This window comes from Rana temporaria, chromosome 11 (assembly GCF_905171775.1).
Source record: "Rana temporaria chromosome 11, aRanTem1.1, whole genome shotgun sequence".
In the NCBI taxonomy this organism is placed as follows: Eukaryota; Metazoa; Chordata; class Amphibia; order Anura; family Ranidae; genus Rana; species Rana temporaria.
In genome coordinates, this window is record NC_053499.1 from 38750312 (window position 1) to 38767323 (window position 17012).

A 17012-nucleotide genomic window follows, 5' to 3' on the forward strand; every position below is an offset into this window, starting at 1 on the left:
AAACCAACACTGCACATCTCCCTGAACACACCATCCCCACCGTGAAACATGACGGTGGCAGCATCATGTTGTGGGGATGCTTTTCTTCAGCTGGTCAGAGTTGATGGGAAGATGGATGGAGCCAACTAAAGGGCACCTGCCTTAGGGTCACCTTCCAACAGGACACTGACCCTAAACATACAGCCAGAGCTGGTGATCACCTGGTGATCTGGCCAGTAAGTCTGTTTCTCAAAAGAACAATGTCTTCTGCCGCTGTAGCAGTTACAAGGATGAGACAAAGAATCACTGACAGCGGTGCTTACAATAATCAGCTTTTTTTTTTTAGCTAAAACCTTTATCCCAAAAGGAAAAAAAGTGGTTTACGGTAACTGCTTATAAAGTATCAGCTAGAGTTTGGCTTTAGTTTATTAGTGTATTTAAATCTGTTAGTACATCCAACACTCCCCTCCCCCAGACTGACAATGCTGCTGTCTAAAGGCGTCTCTCTTGCCTTCTTCCAGAGTGGGGGCACTCTAATAAAGGCACTTTTTTGCCCTGAAATTCAGGGCAAAATCGTGGGTGCACGATATACACCGATACCCGTGCCGAGTTTGAACTACTGCGCCAGCATATACCGAGCGCAGTACACTCGTGTATAGTCGGGCAGGCTCGGCTCCTCTTGCAGTCACTTCCTGGACGTACAGGACGTGACCGCGAGAGGAACCGTGCGGGGAGGACACCAAGGAGGACGCCGGACCCGACGAGGACACCACCGAAGCTGCAGACGGACGCCGGACCCGACGAGGCCGCCGATGGACGCCGCGCAAGACACCAAAACTGTAAGTACTAAAATGTTTTTTTTTGTTTTTTTTTTACAGGAATGCGGGTCCACTTTAGGGGTGCGCGCTATACGCCGGAGCGCGCAATACCCCAATAAATACGGTATGTTACTGGCCAGATCACCAGGGTGAAACAGAGGGGAAAAAGTGAATGCAGCCACCACATTGGATGATTGGTAAGCTGCAATATCTACCTGGGACTCTCCTCCTGATTGGCTGAGACACAGCAGTGGTGCCATTGGCTCCTGCAGCTGTCAAAGTCAGTTAGCCAAACAGTTGTGAGGGTGGGGCGGAACGCCAGTTCCGTATCTGAATGGACACACTGAGCTGCAGCTTACATCTGGTACCCCCATAGCAAGCTGCTTGCTGCGGGGGCACTCAAAAGGAGGGAGGGGCCAGGAGCAGCAAAGAGGGACCCAAGAAGAGGAGGATCTGGGCAGCCCTGTGCAAAACCGCTGCACAGAGCGGGCAAGTAGAACAGGGTTATTATTTAAAAAAAAAAAAAAAAAAAACACTTTAGTATCACTTTAAAGTAAGGCCTAGCTCTAATGCTGGAAAGTCCTAACGCAGTGGTTCTCAATTCTTGTCCTTAGGACCAACAGGCCAGATTTTTCAGTATTACCATGGGAAGATGCAGACAGCAATTCTGCAATCACTGAGCAGCAAATTATATCACCTGTGATGTATTTCAGTTATCTTGCAAACCTGGCCTGTTAGTGGGACCTGAGGACAGGAGTTGAGAACCACTGCTCTAAGGCTGCTTTCACACTGGGGCGGTGGGGTGGGTCGGCGGTAAAGCACCGCTATTTTTAGCGGCAATTTACCGTAGTTTTTGCGGGGGTATTCGGCCGCTAGCAGGGCGCTTTTTAACCCACGCTAGTGCCGCTGCGCTTTGCCGGCGGTACGGCCACTTTGGCCATTAATTTCAATGGGCAGGAGCGGTGGAGGAGCGGACCCACACTGCAGATGCTAAAAAGAAAAAACGGTGCAGGGAAATTTTTTCATCCACTGAGATGCTTTGGTAGTTGGTTCAAGATGAAAAACATAATGCAAAAAAGACTTCAACTGTAGGCAGACACGCAATAGTGGCTGCAAGTATATTATCCTACCTTCTGGAGGTTCTGAGGCACCCCAATGTTTGGAGAACTCTAATGTGACAATTGCTCCTGAAGTTGTGTTTAGATCCCTTCTGCCTAATGTAGTCACTTCCGGTTAGTGAAGAGGTCTGGTCAGCCAGTAGTGATGTGCAGGAGGAGAGCCCAAAAGTCACTTAGGCCCCTTTCACACTGGGGCTGGATGTGCGGTGGCGGTATAGCGCCGCTACACCGTCGGAATTGCGGCAGTATTCGGCCACTAGCGGTGCGGTATTAACCACCGCTAACGGCCGGAAAAGGGTTAATACCGCCCGCAATGCGCCTCTGCAGAGGCGCATTGCGGGTGGTATTACTGCGGTGCCCATTGCTTTCAATGGGAAGAAGCAGTAAACACACCGCTCCTCTCACCGCTCCAAAGATGCTGCTTGCAGGACTTTTGGAGCGGTCCCGCCAGCGCATCGCCTCAGTGTGAAAGCCATTGGGACTGCAGGGAAGGAGTTTTTCCGGCGCTAAACCGCCTGAAAAACTCCTCCGTGTGAAAGGGGCCTTAGGGGGTCCCAAGAAGCTCTCCAAACTAGGGCGACAAAACCTGTATTTTATCTGCCTTAGGTGTAGGAATTTATATAAAGACATGTTCCAATTTAAATGAGAACCCCACTTATATTGGTAAAGTAGAGTAAGGAGAAGTTGTGAAGAGGTGACCTACTACAAGTACAGTATGACACTTTCCAGTTCCTTTGATTGTTTTTTGCAGCTATTTAGTGCAGATATAATCTTTGTAAAAAATAAAAAAAGTCCCAGGAGGACTGTGCTGGTGTTCAGAAAATTACAAGGATAAAAAATACTATCCATAGAAGGTGTAATACCTTTTGCATCGGATACATTTATGCTACAAAAAAAATAAAAAAATAAAATAAAAGGGAATACAATCTATAATAAGAATGCCATTTCTACATTTCTAACCTACTCGAAAGCGGTTAAAAAGCAAAGGGTCAGTAAGCCTAAATCGCCATTTCATTTATATAAAAGAGAAAATAAATTAAGCATGTTAAGAAAAAGAGACCAACATAAACCTGCTGAACAGCATGTATGGTCCCCTGCTCCTACCTTTAGCCTAATGCCGCGTACACACGATCGGATTTCAGACAACAAAACTGTGGATTTTTTTCCCGACGGAATGTTGGCTCAAACTTGTGTTGCATACAAACGGTCACACAAATTTTGTCTGAAATTCCATACATCAAGAACGCGGTGATGTACAACACTACAACGAGCCGAGTTCAATGATTCCGAGCATGCGCCTTATTGATTCCGAGCAAGCGTAGAACTTTTGTTGTCGAAAAAATTGAGAACCAGCTCTCAAACATTTGTTGTCGGAAATTCCGACAGCAAATGTCCGATGGAGCATACACACGGTTGGAATATCCGACCAAAAGCTCACATTGCACATTTGTTGTCGGAAATTCCGATCATGTGTACGCGGCATTACTAATGGAAGCCACAGAATTCTCATAAAAATTTCAAATGACTGAAGAAGTCACTCAGATAGGGATGCATACTCGTGTGCACCATACAGGTGAAACTCGAAAAAATTTGAATATTGTGCAAAACTTCATTTATTTCACTAATGCAACTTAAAATGTTAAACTAATATATGAGATGGTCTCATTGCATGCAAAGCAAGATAGTTCAAGCCGTGATTTGTCATAATTGTGATGATTATGGCTTACAGCTCATGAAAACCCCAAATCCACAATCTCAGAAAATTAGAATATTGTGAAAAGGTGCAATATTCTAGACTCAAAGTGTCCCACTCTAATCAGCCAATTAAGCCATAACACCTGCAAAGGGTTCCTGAGCCTTTAAATGGTCTCTCAGTCTGGTTCAGTAGGAATCACAATCATGGGAAAGACTGCGGACCTGACAGTTGTGCAGAAAACAATCATTGACACCCTCCATAAGGAGGGAATGCCTCAATAGGTAATTGCAAAAGAAGTTGGATGTTCCCAAAGTGCTGTATCAAAGCACATTAATAGAAATGTATGTGGAAGGGAAAAGTGTGGAAGAAAAAGGTGCACAAGCAGCAGAAATGACTGCAGCCTGGAGAGGATTGTCAGGAAAAGGCCATTCAAAAGTGTTGGGGACTTTCACAAAGAGTGGACTGAGGCTGGAGTCAGTGCATCAAGAGCCACCACACACAGACGGATCCCGGACATGGGCTTCAAATGTCGTATTCCTCTTGTCAAGCCACTCCTGAACAAACAAACAACGTCAGAAGCGGCTTACCTGGGCTAAAGAAAAACACACCTGGTCTGTTGCTCAGTGGTCCAAAGTCCTCTTTTCTGATGGGAGCATATTTTGCATTTCATTTGGAAACCAAGGAGCCGGAGTATGGAGGAAGAATGGAGAGGCACACACTGCAAGATGCTTGAAGTCCAGTGTGAAGTTTCCACAGTCTGTGTTGATTTGGGGAGCCATGTCATCTGCTGGTGTTGGTCCACTGTGCTTCATTAAGTCTAGGGTCACCGCAGCCGTCTACCAGGAGATTTTGGAGTACTTGATGCTTCCTTCCGCAGATGAGCTCTATGGGGATGCCGACTTCATTTTCCAGCAGGACTTGGCACCTGCCAACACTGCCAAAAGCACCAAAACCTGGTTCAACGACCGTGGGATTACTGTACTTGATTGGCCAGAAAACTTGCCTGACCTGAACCCTGTAGAGAATCTATGGGGCATTGCCAAGAGAAAGATGAGAGACATGAGACTGAACAATGCAGAAGAGCTGAAGGTCACTATTGAAGCATCCTGGTCTTCCATAACACCTCAGCAGTGCCACAGGCTGATAGCTTCTATGCCACACCACATGAGGCAGCAATTGCTGCAAAAGGGGCCCAAACCAAGTCCTGAGTACATAGGCATGCTTCTACTTTTCAGAGGTCCAATCTTGTTCTATGTACAATCCTTGTTTTATTGATTGCATGCAACATTCAAATTCTCTAAGATTGTGAATTTGGAGTTTTCATGAGCTGTAAGCCATAATCATCACAATAACAAATGACGGCTTAAACATTCTTGCTTTGCATGTAACAAGTCTCATATATTAGTTTCACCCTTTAAGTTGCATTAGTGAAATAAATGAACTTCTGCATGATATTCACATTTTTCGAGTTTCACCTGTAGTTCTAGTAGTAAAGTAAAACTGGCACCTTAGAGTGACATTATTTTACATATTGCTTTTCCTGATCAGCCCCCCTTCTCGGGTACACTGTCATAGACAGACCCCAGTCAGGTTTTTTTAGCCCAAAATGACTTAACACATAGAAAAATTGATTAAAGGCTCTGCGGCATTCAGTGGCAGATTTGTCTAGTTTTATAAAGATTTAAAAAAAACTTCGAGAAGACCTTGTGAATACTATTGGCCTTTTTATACAAGGCTTACTGGTTCTTTAAAGAGCAGATCTATCCATAATGGGTTTCTCTATTTTTAATATAACAGGGAAGGGTTTTGTCCCAACCAGAGCTGTATTGCCGTCTGGTACCCCAATGGAGAGACCTTCCATAGCTGTACTAAAGACTCTAATGTGTACACGCCGAGATACTCAAGTCACTAGTCATAGATATATTATTTGCATATTGCTATAGAATCCACTAGGAGACACAATATTACCTGCCCTCTGGTATATTCTGTAGATCATTTAGGTCAACAACAACGGTAGCTCAATTAAATATCTTGCAGTGAATATGCCAAAGACATGGAGTCACCTCCTCCTTCAGTGAGGTCCCAGGAACCAGTACAAACCCTATGGAGAACTGTCCCACCAATTCCATGGTTGGAGTCGCTCTATAACTCTGCAGTTACATAACAAAACAAAAAAAAAAGTGTTTGCTCCGTTCTGACAGATACTTTTCCAGCAAGGCCACAATTCTAGAAGGCCCCTAATACACATATTACAGTCATAATCATCAATGTGAGACAAAACTTCAGTATATTCTGCTGCCTTCTTACACTTACACAGTTGCATCTACTACATACCCAAATTTCTCTTCCCATTGAAAAACCGTCAACAAGACCTATCCAGTTTGCAGGCCGCTAGCTGGACATCATTTACAGTATTGCAACCTATAGGTATTGGCAAGTCAGTCTTAATTAGATCATTAATTTGAATCTTCTTCTTTCCACTTAAAATGCATTTATTAAAATAATGAATTTCTGCATGGAGTACAGCAGTAAACCAGTCTGTATCGGAACTATTGTCAGTTTGCACATCTGCTTGTTCATCAGGAAATATGGTCCTGGGCTCGTCTTGGCACAGTTAGCTGCTCATAGGTGGGGAGGGTGTTAATTGACGGGTTGTTTCCATTATTGAGGGAATTACTTCTGTTAGGCGATCGGTTTATTGGTTGACCTCCCGGTTGACCGGTAACGAGATGATGAAGCATGTCAGTTATGAGATTCAGTTTAAGGTCCATCTGGGTTACCTAATCAGAAAAAAAAAAAAAAAAAACACTGAAATCTCACAAGATAGGAGACAATGACATCACACCTATGTACTGCTCCACCAGAACAATTTGTTTTTTTTCAGCGATGATGCAGTAACCTTGTCAAAATTATGACAATGTGATCAGGGCTGCCATCACACATTTTGGGGGCCCTTACACAGCTTACAAGTGTAATCTGTTCTCTTCTCTCCCCTGCTGTGAGATAAGCGGGGGGGGGGGCCACATCGAGCCCCTTACAGGTGTAATGCAAAAAAAAGGGGGGAGGGGGCCAGCTAGGCCTGTAAGGAGCCCTTACAGGTGTAATGCAAAAAATAAAAAACGGGAGGGGGGCCAGCCGAGCCCCTTACAGGTGTAATGGCCTATACCCTGAATGTGATACTTATATTGTTTTTAGGGGAAACACATGAAGTATTTTTTTTATTATATATATATATATATATATATATATATATATATATATATATATATATAAATATAATATTATTTTAAAAAGGAAAAATAAATCACGCCCCTTTTCTGCTTCTAAACGCTTACAGTGCATCCGGAAAGTATTCACATCGCTGCACTTTTTCCACATTTTATGTTCAAGCCTTATTCCAAAATGGATTAAATTAATTTTCCTCAAAATTCTACAAACAAAACCCATAATGACAATGTGAAAGAAGTTTGTTTAAAATCTTTGCAAATTTATTACAAATAAAAAACAAAAATCCATGTACATAAGTATTCACAGCCTTTGCTCAATACTTGCTACAAGCTTGGCACACCTATTTTTGGGCAGTGTTTCCCATTCTTCTTTGCAGGACCTCTCAAGCTCCACCAGGTTGGATGGGGATTGTCTGTACATAGCCATTTTCAGATCTCTCTAAAGATGTTCAATTGGGTCCAAGTCTGGGCCACTCAAGGACATCCACAGAGTTGGCCCCTAGCCACTCCTTTGTTGTTATCTTGGATGTGTGCTTAGGGTCGTTGTCCTGTTGGAAGATGAACCTTTGGCCCAGTCTGAGGTCCAGAGCCATCTGGAGCAAGTTTTCATCAAGGATGTCTCTGTACATTGCTGCGTTCATCTTTCCCTCCATCCTGACTAATCTCCCAGTTCCTGCCACTAAAAAATATCCCCACAGCATGACGCTGCCACCACCATGCTTCACTGCAAGGATGGTATTGGCCAGGTGATGAACGATGCCTGGATTACCCCCAAACATGACGCTTGTCATTCAGGCCAAAGAGTTTAATCAGACCAGAGAATTTTGTTTTTCATGGTCCGAGTCTTGCAGGTGTCCTTTTGGAAAACTCCAGGTGGGCTGTCATGTGCCTTTTACTGAGGAGTGGCTTTCATCTGGCCACTCTACCATACAGGCCTGATCTGTGGAGTATTGCAGAGATGGTTGTTGTTCTGGAAGGTTCTCCTCTCTCCACAGTGAAACGCTGGAGCCGTCAGTGACCACCTGGTTCTTGGTCACCTCTCTGACCAAGGCACTTCTCCCCCGATAGCTCAGTTTGGCTAGGTGGCCCGCTCTAGGAAGAGTCCTGGTGTGGTTCCAAACTTCTTCCATTTACGGATGATGGAGACCACTGTGCTCATTGGGACCTTCAATGCTGCAGAAATGTTTCTGTACCATTCCCAAGATCTGTGCCTTGATGCAATCTGGTCTCTGAGGTCTACAGACAATTCCTTGGACTTCATGGCTTGGTTGGTGCTCTGACATGCACTGTTAACTGTGGGACCTTATATAGACAGATGTTTCGCCTTTCCAAATCATGGCCAATCAACTGAATTTACCACAGGTGGACTCCAATCAAGTTGTAGAAACATCTCAAGGATGATCAGTGGAAACACAAGGCACCTGAGCTCAATTTTGAGTACTATGGCAAAGGCTGTGAATACTTATGTACATGGGATTTTTTATATTTAATAAATTTGCAAAGATTTTAAACAAACATCTTTCACTTTGTCATTATAGGTATTGTTTGTAGAACTTTGAGGAAAATAACGAATTTAATACATTTTTGGAATAATGATGTAACATAACAAAATGTGGAAAAAGTGAAGTGCTGTGAATACATTGCGGCTGCACAGTATGTGTGCATAGAGGAGAATTTAGAGGAAGAAAAAACAAAAAACACCAGTAAAAGCAGTAGGGTAGATTTACTAAAACTGGAGTGTGCAATATTAGATGCAGCTGTGCATGGTTGCCAATCAGCTTCTAACTTCAGCTTGTTTAAATAAGCTTTAGCAATAAAATCTGGAAGCCGATTGGTTTCTTTGCAGAGCTGCACCAGATTTCGCACTCTCCAGTTTTAGTACATAACCCCCAGTGTTTTTAAACACCCAAACACTTACTTGGTACCACTCTTGATCCAGCGCTGTCCCTGCCAGCAGCCCTGCTCTCTTACTCCATTTAGGGGCTTTACTGGATTTGTCAGTAAAATCCAGTGAGGAGAGATTGTGGGGCGGGGCCAAACCACACCGTGTATTTATATGGACACACACAGCTCAGGAGTGCACCCACACAAGTGCTTCTATAGTGAGCAGCTTGTTATGGTGCCACTTGGAGAAGAGGAGTCAGGAGTGCCAGCGGGGGACATCAGAAGAGGAGGTTCTGGGCTTGTCTGTTCAATACTATGGCACAGAGCAGGTAAAGTATACCGGGTTTGTTATTTTAATAAAAAAATACAAATAAAAGGTTAGCTTTGCGATCACTGTAAGGACAGACAAAAACAGCAACAATGGCCTATTACTAAAGAGCAAGCATTATTATAGTAATACAAACTACACTGCCATTCAACCTCAAAAAAACTTTTACCTTATCTTCTACACGGTTTAATCTTGATCCAATAGTATTATTACCACGATCTTTCACTTTATCTGAAAAGAAAATAGGTAAACATATTTAAGTAAAATAACAGTTATAATTATATAAGAAGAAAATCAGTGTTTTTCCAAAAATGAATATTAAAACATTCTACTTTCACATTTTAATGTGAAAATATATGTTACATTAGGACCCTTTTCACACTGTGGCAGTGTGGGCGTTGGCGGTAAAGCACTGCTAGGCACCAAAACCAGCTGACGGAGCTGTGGAGAGCAGGACTCCTGAGACGTGTGTTGTGGCGTGGCAGCTGAACGGCTTATCTTCTGTGAGGAGCTCAGGCGGACTAGGCCTGCTCGGGTGAGAGGGCACTTGCCCAACTTTCAATATTGCCTCAGTTTTATGATTAATGGCACCACACATACCTGAGCCACGTATTGCTAGTGATTTAGCTCAGAGGCCTACCATTTGAAAGTCACGCTAGCGAAACTGACTGATGCTGACTGGAGGATCGGTCCGTAGGCACCTGTGTTCATCATACCCCTTTGACAGAGTTTAATTTGCCTCTGCCAGAGGCTTCTTACCACGACCGGAGATGCGGCATGTCAGACTGACACGCCGCACTCGCGATTGCCACAATGCACGCCCCCACGGGAGCTCGCCGGCATGTTAGCATGCTGGACGCCATATGACGACCAGTCTGGATAACAGAACCACTTCCCAGCCGTCATTCTGCATACTTCGGGTGGGAAGTGGTTAAAGTGGAATTAAACCCTTCTATCCATTACAGCCAAGGTAGCTGCTTCTGTTTGATCGCATGTGCAGCACCAAGGCAATTGCAAATCAGTTATGACACCAGCCATTTGATGGTTTGAAAGTTTGGTTGAGGACACAAGAGAATGTGAGATTAAGCAATCTGGACATGCCAGGAATGTAACATTTTTGAAACTGTTAAATCGCTGGGTTTAGTTTCATTTTAGAATTTACTGGTTTTCCGGGGTTCTGGGCTTCAACAAAATGTCACCCTCCAGCAAGAAGAAACAGGAACAATCCTGTAGGCAATTTACAACACACTAATTTTGGTAGCATAAATATTAATGTAGAATGTATGTTGTATGGTCCTTTCTAAAGAACATTATTTATGAAGTCGTTGTAGGTAAAAGTTCCACTTTAAAGCAGAACTTCACTTAAGGGCCAGTTCACACCAGACGCAGTTCCATACAGTTTTGTGTGCATTTTTTCTGCACTAAAAATGCATGCACAGTGTTTTCCATGTATTCCAGTGGCTCTAGTTTACACCATGCAGTCAGTTTCCGGTCAGTTTCTGCACCAGAAACTGACTGCATGGTGTGAACTAGAGCCAACTGGAGCCATTGGAATACATGGAAAACACTGTGCATGCATTTTGTGCAGAAAGAAAAGCACACGGAACTTTACGGAACTGCGTTTGGTGTGAACTGGCCCTAAAAGTGAAAGTTTTGTTCATACATACCCCCCTAGTATTAAGTATTCCTTATGGGAGTGGGTACCTTTTCTCTGACAGGCACCCACTCCCTCTTCTGCATTTGTCAGCTAAGCAAGAATTACGAAATGTCTGCCTGCAACCTTCTGGGATACGTCACATTTTCAAGGAGGCTGCAGGACCAGTCTGAAAATACAGCGCAAACTTGCACATGCGCAGTGGAGAGCGGGCTGTGAAAAAAGCAGGACATCACAGTTGGCTTCCACAGTCATGAGGAGGGCACCGGGGATGTGAAGACCAGCAAAGAACCGGCCTGGGTGAAGACAGCATTGGACTCTGGGACTGGAGTGTGTCCAATTCTTAAAAGTTAGCAGGTTCAGCATTTGTAGCTGCTGACTTTTAATAGATTTTTTTATGATCATAGTTCCCCTTTAACATTTTCTACTGTCTACTTTTCACCACTTTGTCAACAGTGCAACTCTCCATTTCACACTACTATACACTGGAAAAACATAGCAGCAGAACATGACAAAGTGAAGTGAAGCAAATAAAAAGTAATTATTCCAACAACCTCCAATACACTCCTGTGTTCCCTCCCATTCTAGATGTAGTGCCTACCATAAGGAGGTCATAGGAGGGCATAATTGTAAAAGATTCCCATGTTACTCCACAATAAAGATTTTCTATTTTGAATATATTCGTCATTCCTTTCTTAAAATGGAAAAACGAAAGCTTCACCGTCACTGTGCCACATTCCAAGGTTGGGTGATCAAATAATCTAACTGTTTCTCAGTATTTCAATAGGAAAAGATTACCTGATCCAGAGATAAAGAGTGAAGGTTTCCCCAAGGACTGGTCAAGCCTGTAAAAAAAAAAAAAAAAAAAACATAAAATAAAATAACTTAGGACACATGGTTACTTGATTATGTGTTTCTAAGGATGTTTACCGTGACAATAAAACTGTATTTTGACACCACACAAGCAAAACAGTGGGTGCAGGCCAATGGATGTCTGCCAGACCTGACTGAGAACTGAGCGATCAGCAGTGAAGTAAACGCTCAGTTCTCTGTCTTTATCTGTTCATACATGTTTCAGTTTTTATGGGACATGAAGTGAAGAGAAATCTTCCTAATGGGGGAAAAAAAAAAAAAAATTAACTCCCTTACTCTATCCAAAATGATTTAAAAAAGTTTTGCCTATTGATCTACTTTAACTCCAAACGAATGACCTGGAAATGATTTTAAAGCATCACCTATCTAAATACATACTGAAGTTAGTTGTAATTTTATGGGTACTTTAAAGCTTGCCGTGCTTGGTAGTCATTTATTTGCAAAAAAAAAAAAAGAAGAAAAGACCCTATGTAAAAACAACAAGTAGCAGCACACTACAATGTCAGAATACTGGAAATGCATACACACATACAAAATAGGTGTGTTTGTGAAGACCAATGTTTATCAAAAAGACAGTGGCGGCTGGTGCTGTATATTGGGGGGAGGTCAGTAAACAAGACATCCCACAAACCCCCCCACAAAAACACCACCCCCCCATCAATAGTGGATGGGCTTACCCAAGCCTACCATTTCTTAAAGCCAGTCAGCGCCTCAGGCTCTAATCGTGTCCTTCACAAAAAAAAAATCCATGCATACGACACTAGGATACTGTGTGAATAAACCGCCACTCGTATTGAAACTGTGTGCCAAGTCAGAGCCAACGAGGCCACCCGACTATTTTCCAAGTGCTTATGATCTGCCATGTGCAGACCTCTACTGCTGCAGAGAGTGTGGGGGAGGTTTTCTGTGCCAAGCACTGTATGCTGCTGAGGACGCAGGTATCACAATGAGACAGTTTTGCGGTGACAAGGATTGTGGGCTGAGAGCTGTTGCTCCGTTGGAATGTGGGTCCAGAAAATGAATCGGATACACAGGCACCCTGGGCAGGAATATTCAAAGAGCTTTTGTCCTGCACACACTGCTGAAGTCTTCATGCAGGAAAAATGGGAGGGCTTTGGCCACCACGATGGGCATACCCCCACACAAGTGTCATAAAGTGGTTCTAAAGACTGAAGGTTTTTTACTTTAATGAATTCTATGTGTGTGCAACAACCCCCAGCCCCCAAACTTTACCCAAGCCCTCCCCAATCCAACGATAATTACAATAGCATTGGCTGTATAGGGACTCTCCTTCCCCATTGGCTGAAACAGCAGCAGAAACCAATTGTCTCCCACTGCTGTCAATCACAGCCAGTAAGCAATGAGGAGAGAGCAGGGGGGGGGTGCCTTATGGACACAGAGAAGCGGCTTGGGAGCGAGCACGCAGTGGTGACCCAGGGCAAGATGCTTTCTCTGGGGGCACTGCTCGAGGGGGAGGAGCTAAGAGTGCTGGCAGGGGACCCAAAAAGAAAAGGATTGGGGCTACTCTGTGAAAAACCACTGCACAGAGCAGGCAAGTAAAACAGGTGTGTTATTTTAAAAACAAAAAAACAAAGCTTAAGCACCACTTTAAGGGACAGGGCTCAGCCACTGGCAGACCACGGTCCTGAACTTGTAAAGCACCCAGCAGTGAACTCATCACATTGCACTACATGTCAAGAGGAGCACCAAAGATCCAGATCCAGTGCCTCAGCAACATGTGTGCAAACACATGAAGGCAGTTGCATAAAGGTAATGACTAAAGGTCCTGGGCCCTTCTTGTAAGACTAAGACCCCTTTCACACTGAGGAGTTTTTCAGGTAGTTTACCGCTAAAAATAGCACCTAAATACCGCCTGAAAAACTCTTGCCCCGCAGTCTCAATGTGAAAGCCAGAGGGCTTTCACATTGAGGCGATGCGCTGGCGGGACCGCTCCAAAAGTCCTGACGGCAGCATCTTTGGAGCGGTGAGAGGAGCGGTGTGTTTACCGCTCCTTCCCATTGAAAGTAATGGGAAAACGTGGTAATACCGCCGGCAATGCGCCTCTGCAGAGGCGCAATGCGGGCGGTATTAACCCTTTTTCGGACGTTAGCGGGGGCTAATACCTCACCGATATCGGCCGAATACCGCCGTAATTCTGCAGCAATTCAGACGATATAGCGCCGCTAAAAATAGCTGCGATATACCGTCACCGCACATCCCGCCCCAATGTGAAAGGGGCCTAAGAAATATAATAAATGGTCCTTGATATAAGTGGAAAAGTTACTGGAGTTGTATTACACTTTGAAAAGCATTAATCTTAAATATGTGTTTGTCAGAGCCTGGGGTAAAGGTGACTTTTTCTTCTTTATCAGGCAGAGCCGCGCAAGAATGTAGACCATTTCTGCGGAACAATAGGAAACTAGCACAGCACCTTCTCTGCAGCTCCTTGATCCTGACCATCAGATTAAGATGACCTTGTGAGTACTGTTCAATGACGTCCCGTACATCATAGGGTTTCCTGGCTTGCTGCAAATATAAGCATGAAAACAATAAGAATGTGTGACAAATGCTTTCCGGGCTATAAGTGGAAGTTGTAAAATCATCTTAAAGCAGGAATTTAAAGTTTAAAAAAATATATAACGGACTCAGTTAAAACAAGTCACAAGAGGGGAAGGCTTAAGGCCTTGTTTACATTTATTCACCTTTATAGTTCATCAGCTTTGGAGGACATTTAGGTCTTGTTCATATGGTTTTCAGCTTGTAGAGCAGTGTGTACAGCAAGCTTTAAGTAGCTTTGTTGAATCCTTAAGTTTCAGTATGGGGATTTTAAATGCAGAATTTAAAAGAAATGCTGACTGTTACTTTATACAAGCAGGCTTCAACAGGCTTTTAACAAGCTTCAAGCCGTACTGAGGTCTACTGAAGCCTGCCAGCAGCTTGTTTGTAACTGAAAGTCAGCATTCTCCTCAAGATCTGGCTCTAACCTCTCCAAAAAAACACGCATTTGCTACACACTCTACAATTTTATTGTTATTTAAAAATGGTCTTTCTGTTTCAGTCTGGACCTGCTGTCATTTTCTAAAAACGTGCAACAATCGAAGTGCAACTTCTTGCAATATAATGATCAGATGGTGATCTGTATATGGTTGCTTTACAGAATGCCATAGAAAGCACAGGATAAATGGAGGCAGACTTTCATCCTCTTCTGAATGCGGAGGCTGTCCTGAATGGTGCTGAAGCCTGACCAACCTACACCATAGTCCAACGCAATGCTAAAATACCAGATGCAGTGTGGCACCATAGTTGAGAAACGCTGGTGACGAACATGGCATGTCTATAAAAGGTAAGAGCTCAGCTCCAGGGAGCCTCTAACCAGTGGCGATGCGTCCATAAAGGGCGCAGGGGCACCACACTCTCTCTCCTGCACCTGTCTATCACCATAGATTCATGCATTGCATGAATCTATCTATGGTCGCCGCTGCCACCCCCTATTCAGGTGTCCGGACCCATGTCGGGCACCAGGCACCTGAATTACAGCGGTCGGTTTTTTTTTAAGAAGCACCAGATTAGAGCCAGAGGCGATTTAGTTCGCATGTGCTGCGCTATATAAGTTTCTCACTCACTCACTCACTCACTCATAGGCTCCAATACAAAATTAAGGAAGGATTTCTGGACAGCCGCACTCCAAAACTTGTTGCTTTTATTGTAAAACAAAAAACACAGGATACATGCCACAGCAAACGGGGTACAAGCTGACGCGTTTCACACCAAACCTTAGTGCTTAGTCGTAGCTTACTATGACTAAGCACTAAGGTTTGGTGTGAAACGTGTCAGCTGTGGCATGTATCCTGTGTTTTTTGTTTTACAATAAAAGCATCAAGTTTTGGAGTGCGGCTGTCCAGAAATCCTTCCTTCATTTTGCATTATCCCATGCATTGCCAGCACCCGTGGCTTCGGATCAGGTGATGAGATCTTCTTGATCAGTATCCTTGAGCGTTGATTTCCTCTTTCTATTTGTCCGTAAGCTCTAATAAGCATCCAAATTGGTGAACAGCGAGCGCAATGCGAATAAATCGCTTTCCCAACACTGACCCGCCTCTCAGCCAATCAGATAGCCGGGTCTGTTACCTGTCACCCGATTGGTTTTAACGACAGGCGCTGTGATTGAACGCCGCCTATCAGGCATCCAATCATAGGACAGGGCAGGAGAAGACATCGAGGACACCAGACGCCGTCACCCGACACATGGAGTATACCGGACATCGCCACCTGCCGCCGTGACCCGCTGCCCACTCAAGACAGGATAAGTGCCGGGCAGGGCAGCATTTGGGGGCAGTGTGGCAGCATTTGATAGGCATAGTGGCAGCAATTTTTTTTAAGAATCTTTCAGTTTGTTTGCACCCCCCCAAAAATTGTGAGTACCAGCTGCCACTGCCTTTAACCATAACAGATGACTAGCCCCTTCCCCTACCTATGCCTATTTTAGGCACAGCTTACACAGTTTAGGCTACTTCTTATATATATATATATAAGGGCTATTTGGTATTTAAACCTCTTGAATGCAAACATTTTTAGGAAGTTTGGTTTTGGCTTTTACCTAAAACCTGCAATGTGAAAGAACTTACCTGAAATTTTTTCTTGGCCACGAAGTACTGCATTCTACGGATGACTTTTACTGCTGCTCGATGGTGTTCCCGTAGCCTGACATGATTACAAAAATATCTGTTTATAGTTGATATGCCCATCATACTGTAATCCTACAGCACTTCATATATTAAAAATGGAGGTGTAGTCTACAGCAATCAAATTCCAGCTGTTTTTCTGTAGTCTAGAAATTAAAACAGATATTGAATTGCTTTCTATGGGCAACTGAAAAACTTTTCTCTATACAATACAAATGCATCCAGAGTGCTACAGCAAGCAAGCTTACTCAGAGATATGAGTTATCGGGGTTAGTAACGTGTCTGCTTCCACGTCTAGATCATCGGTGAAGCTGCTTGTTCTGATGAAAGGTCCAGAGCCGACGTCCAGCAGCCCAAAGCTCTTCTTTGTTACTGTAGGGAGAACAGATAGGAATAGGTTTATTACAAGATGAGTAAACTCCCCAGAAAGTTACTTTTCTCTCTGTGCTCACTCGGGTCTTTTAAGCAGAGCTTAAAGGGGTTGTAAAAGGTACAATTTTTTACCTTAGTGCAGACCTCCTTCACTTACCTCATCCTTCGATTTTGCTTTTAAATGTCCTTATTTCTTCTGAGAAATCCTCACTTCCTGTTCTTCTGTCTGTAACTCCACACAGTAACGCAAGGCTTTCTCCCTGGTGTGAAGTGTTGTGCTCGCCCCCTCCCTTGGATGACAGGAGAGTCAGGACGCCCACTAACACACAGCTCCTTTCTCTATCTGCAACGTAGAGAGCGTCCTGACTCTCCTGTAGTCCA

General features: G+C 43.9%; 1 protein-coding gene across 1 annotated transcript; it reads right to left on the bottom strand.

The window, feature by feature from the left end:
• Positions 1-6085: 6085 nt before the first annotated feature.
• LOC120917226 (potassium voltage-gated channel subfamily KQT member 1-like) lies at positions 6086-16631 on the bottom strand (the record flags this gene model as incomplete). Its single annotated transcript, XM_040328361.1, is given in 6 exon segments — positions 6086-6391; positions 9220-9281; positions 11503-11549; positions 14009-14103; positions 16203-16278; positions 16508-16631. Coding segments are annotated over 6 exon segments (605 nt in total), but the record flags the coding sequence as incomplete, so codon positions are not given.
• Between the last annotated feature and the right edge of the window lie 381 nt (positions 16632-17012).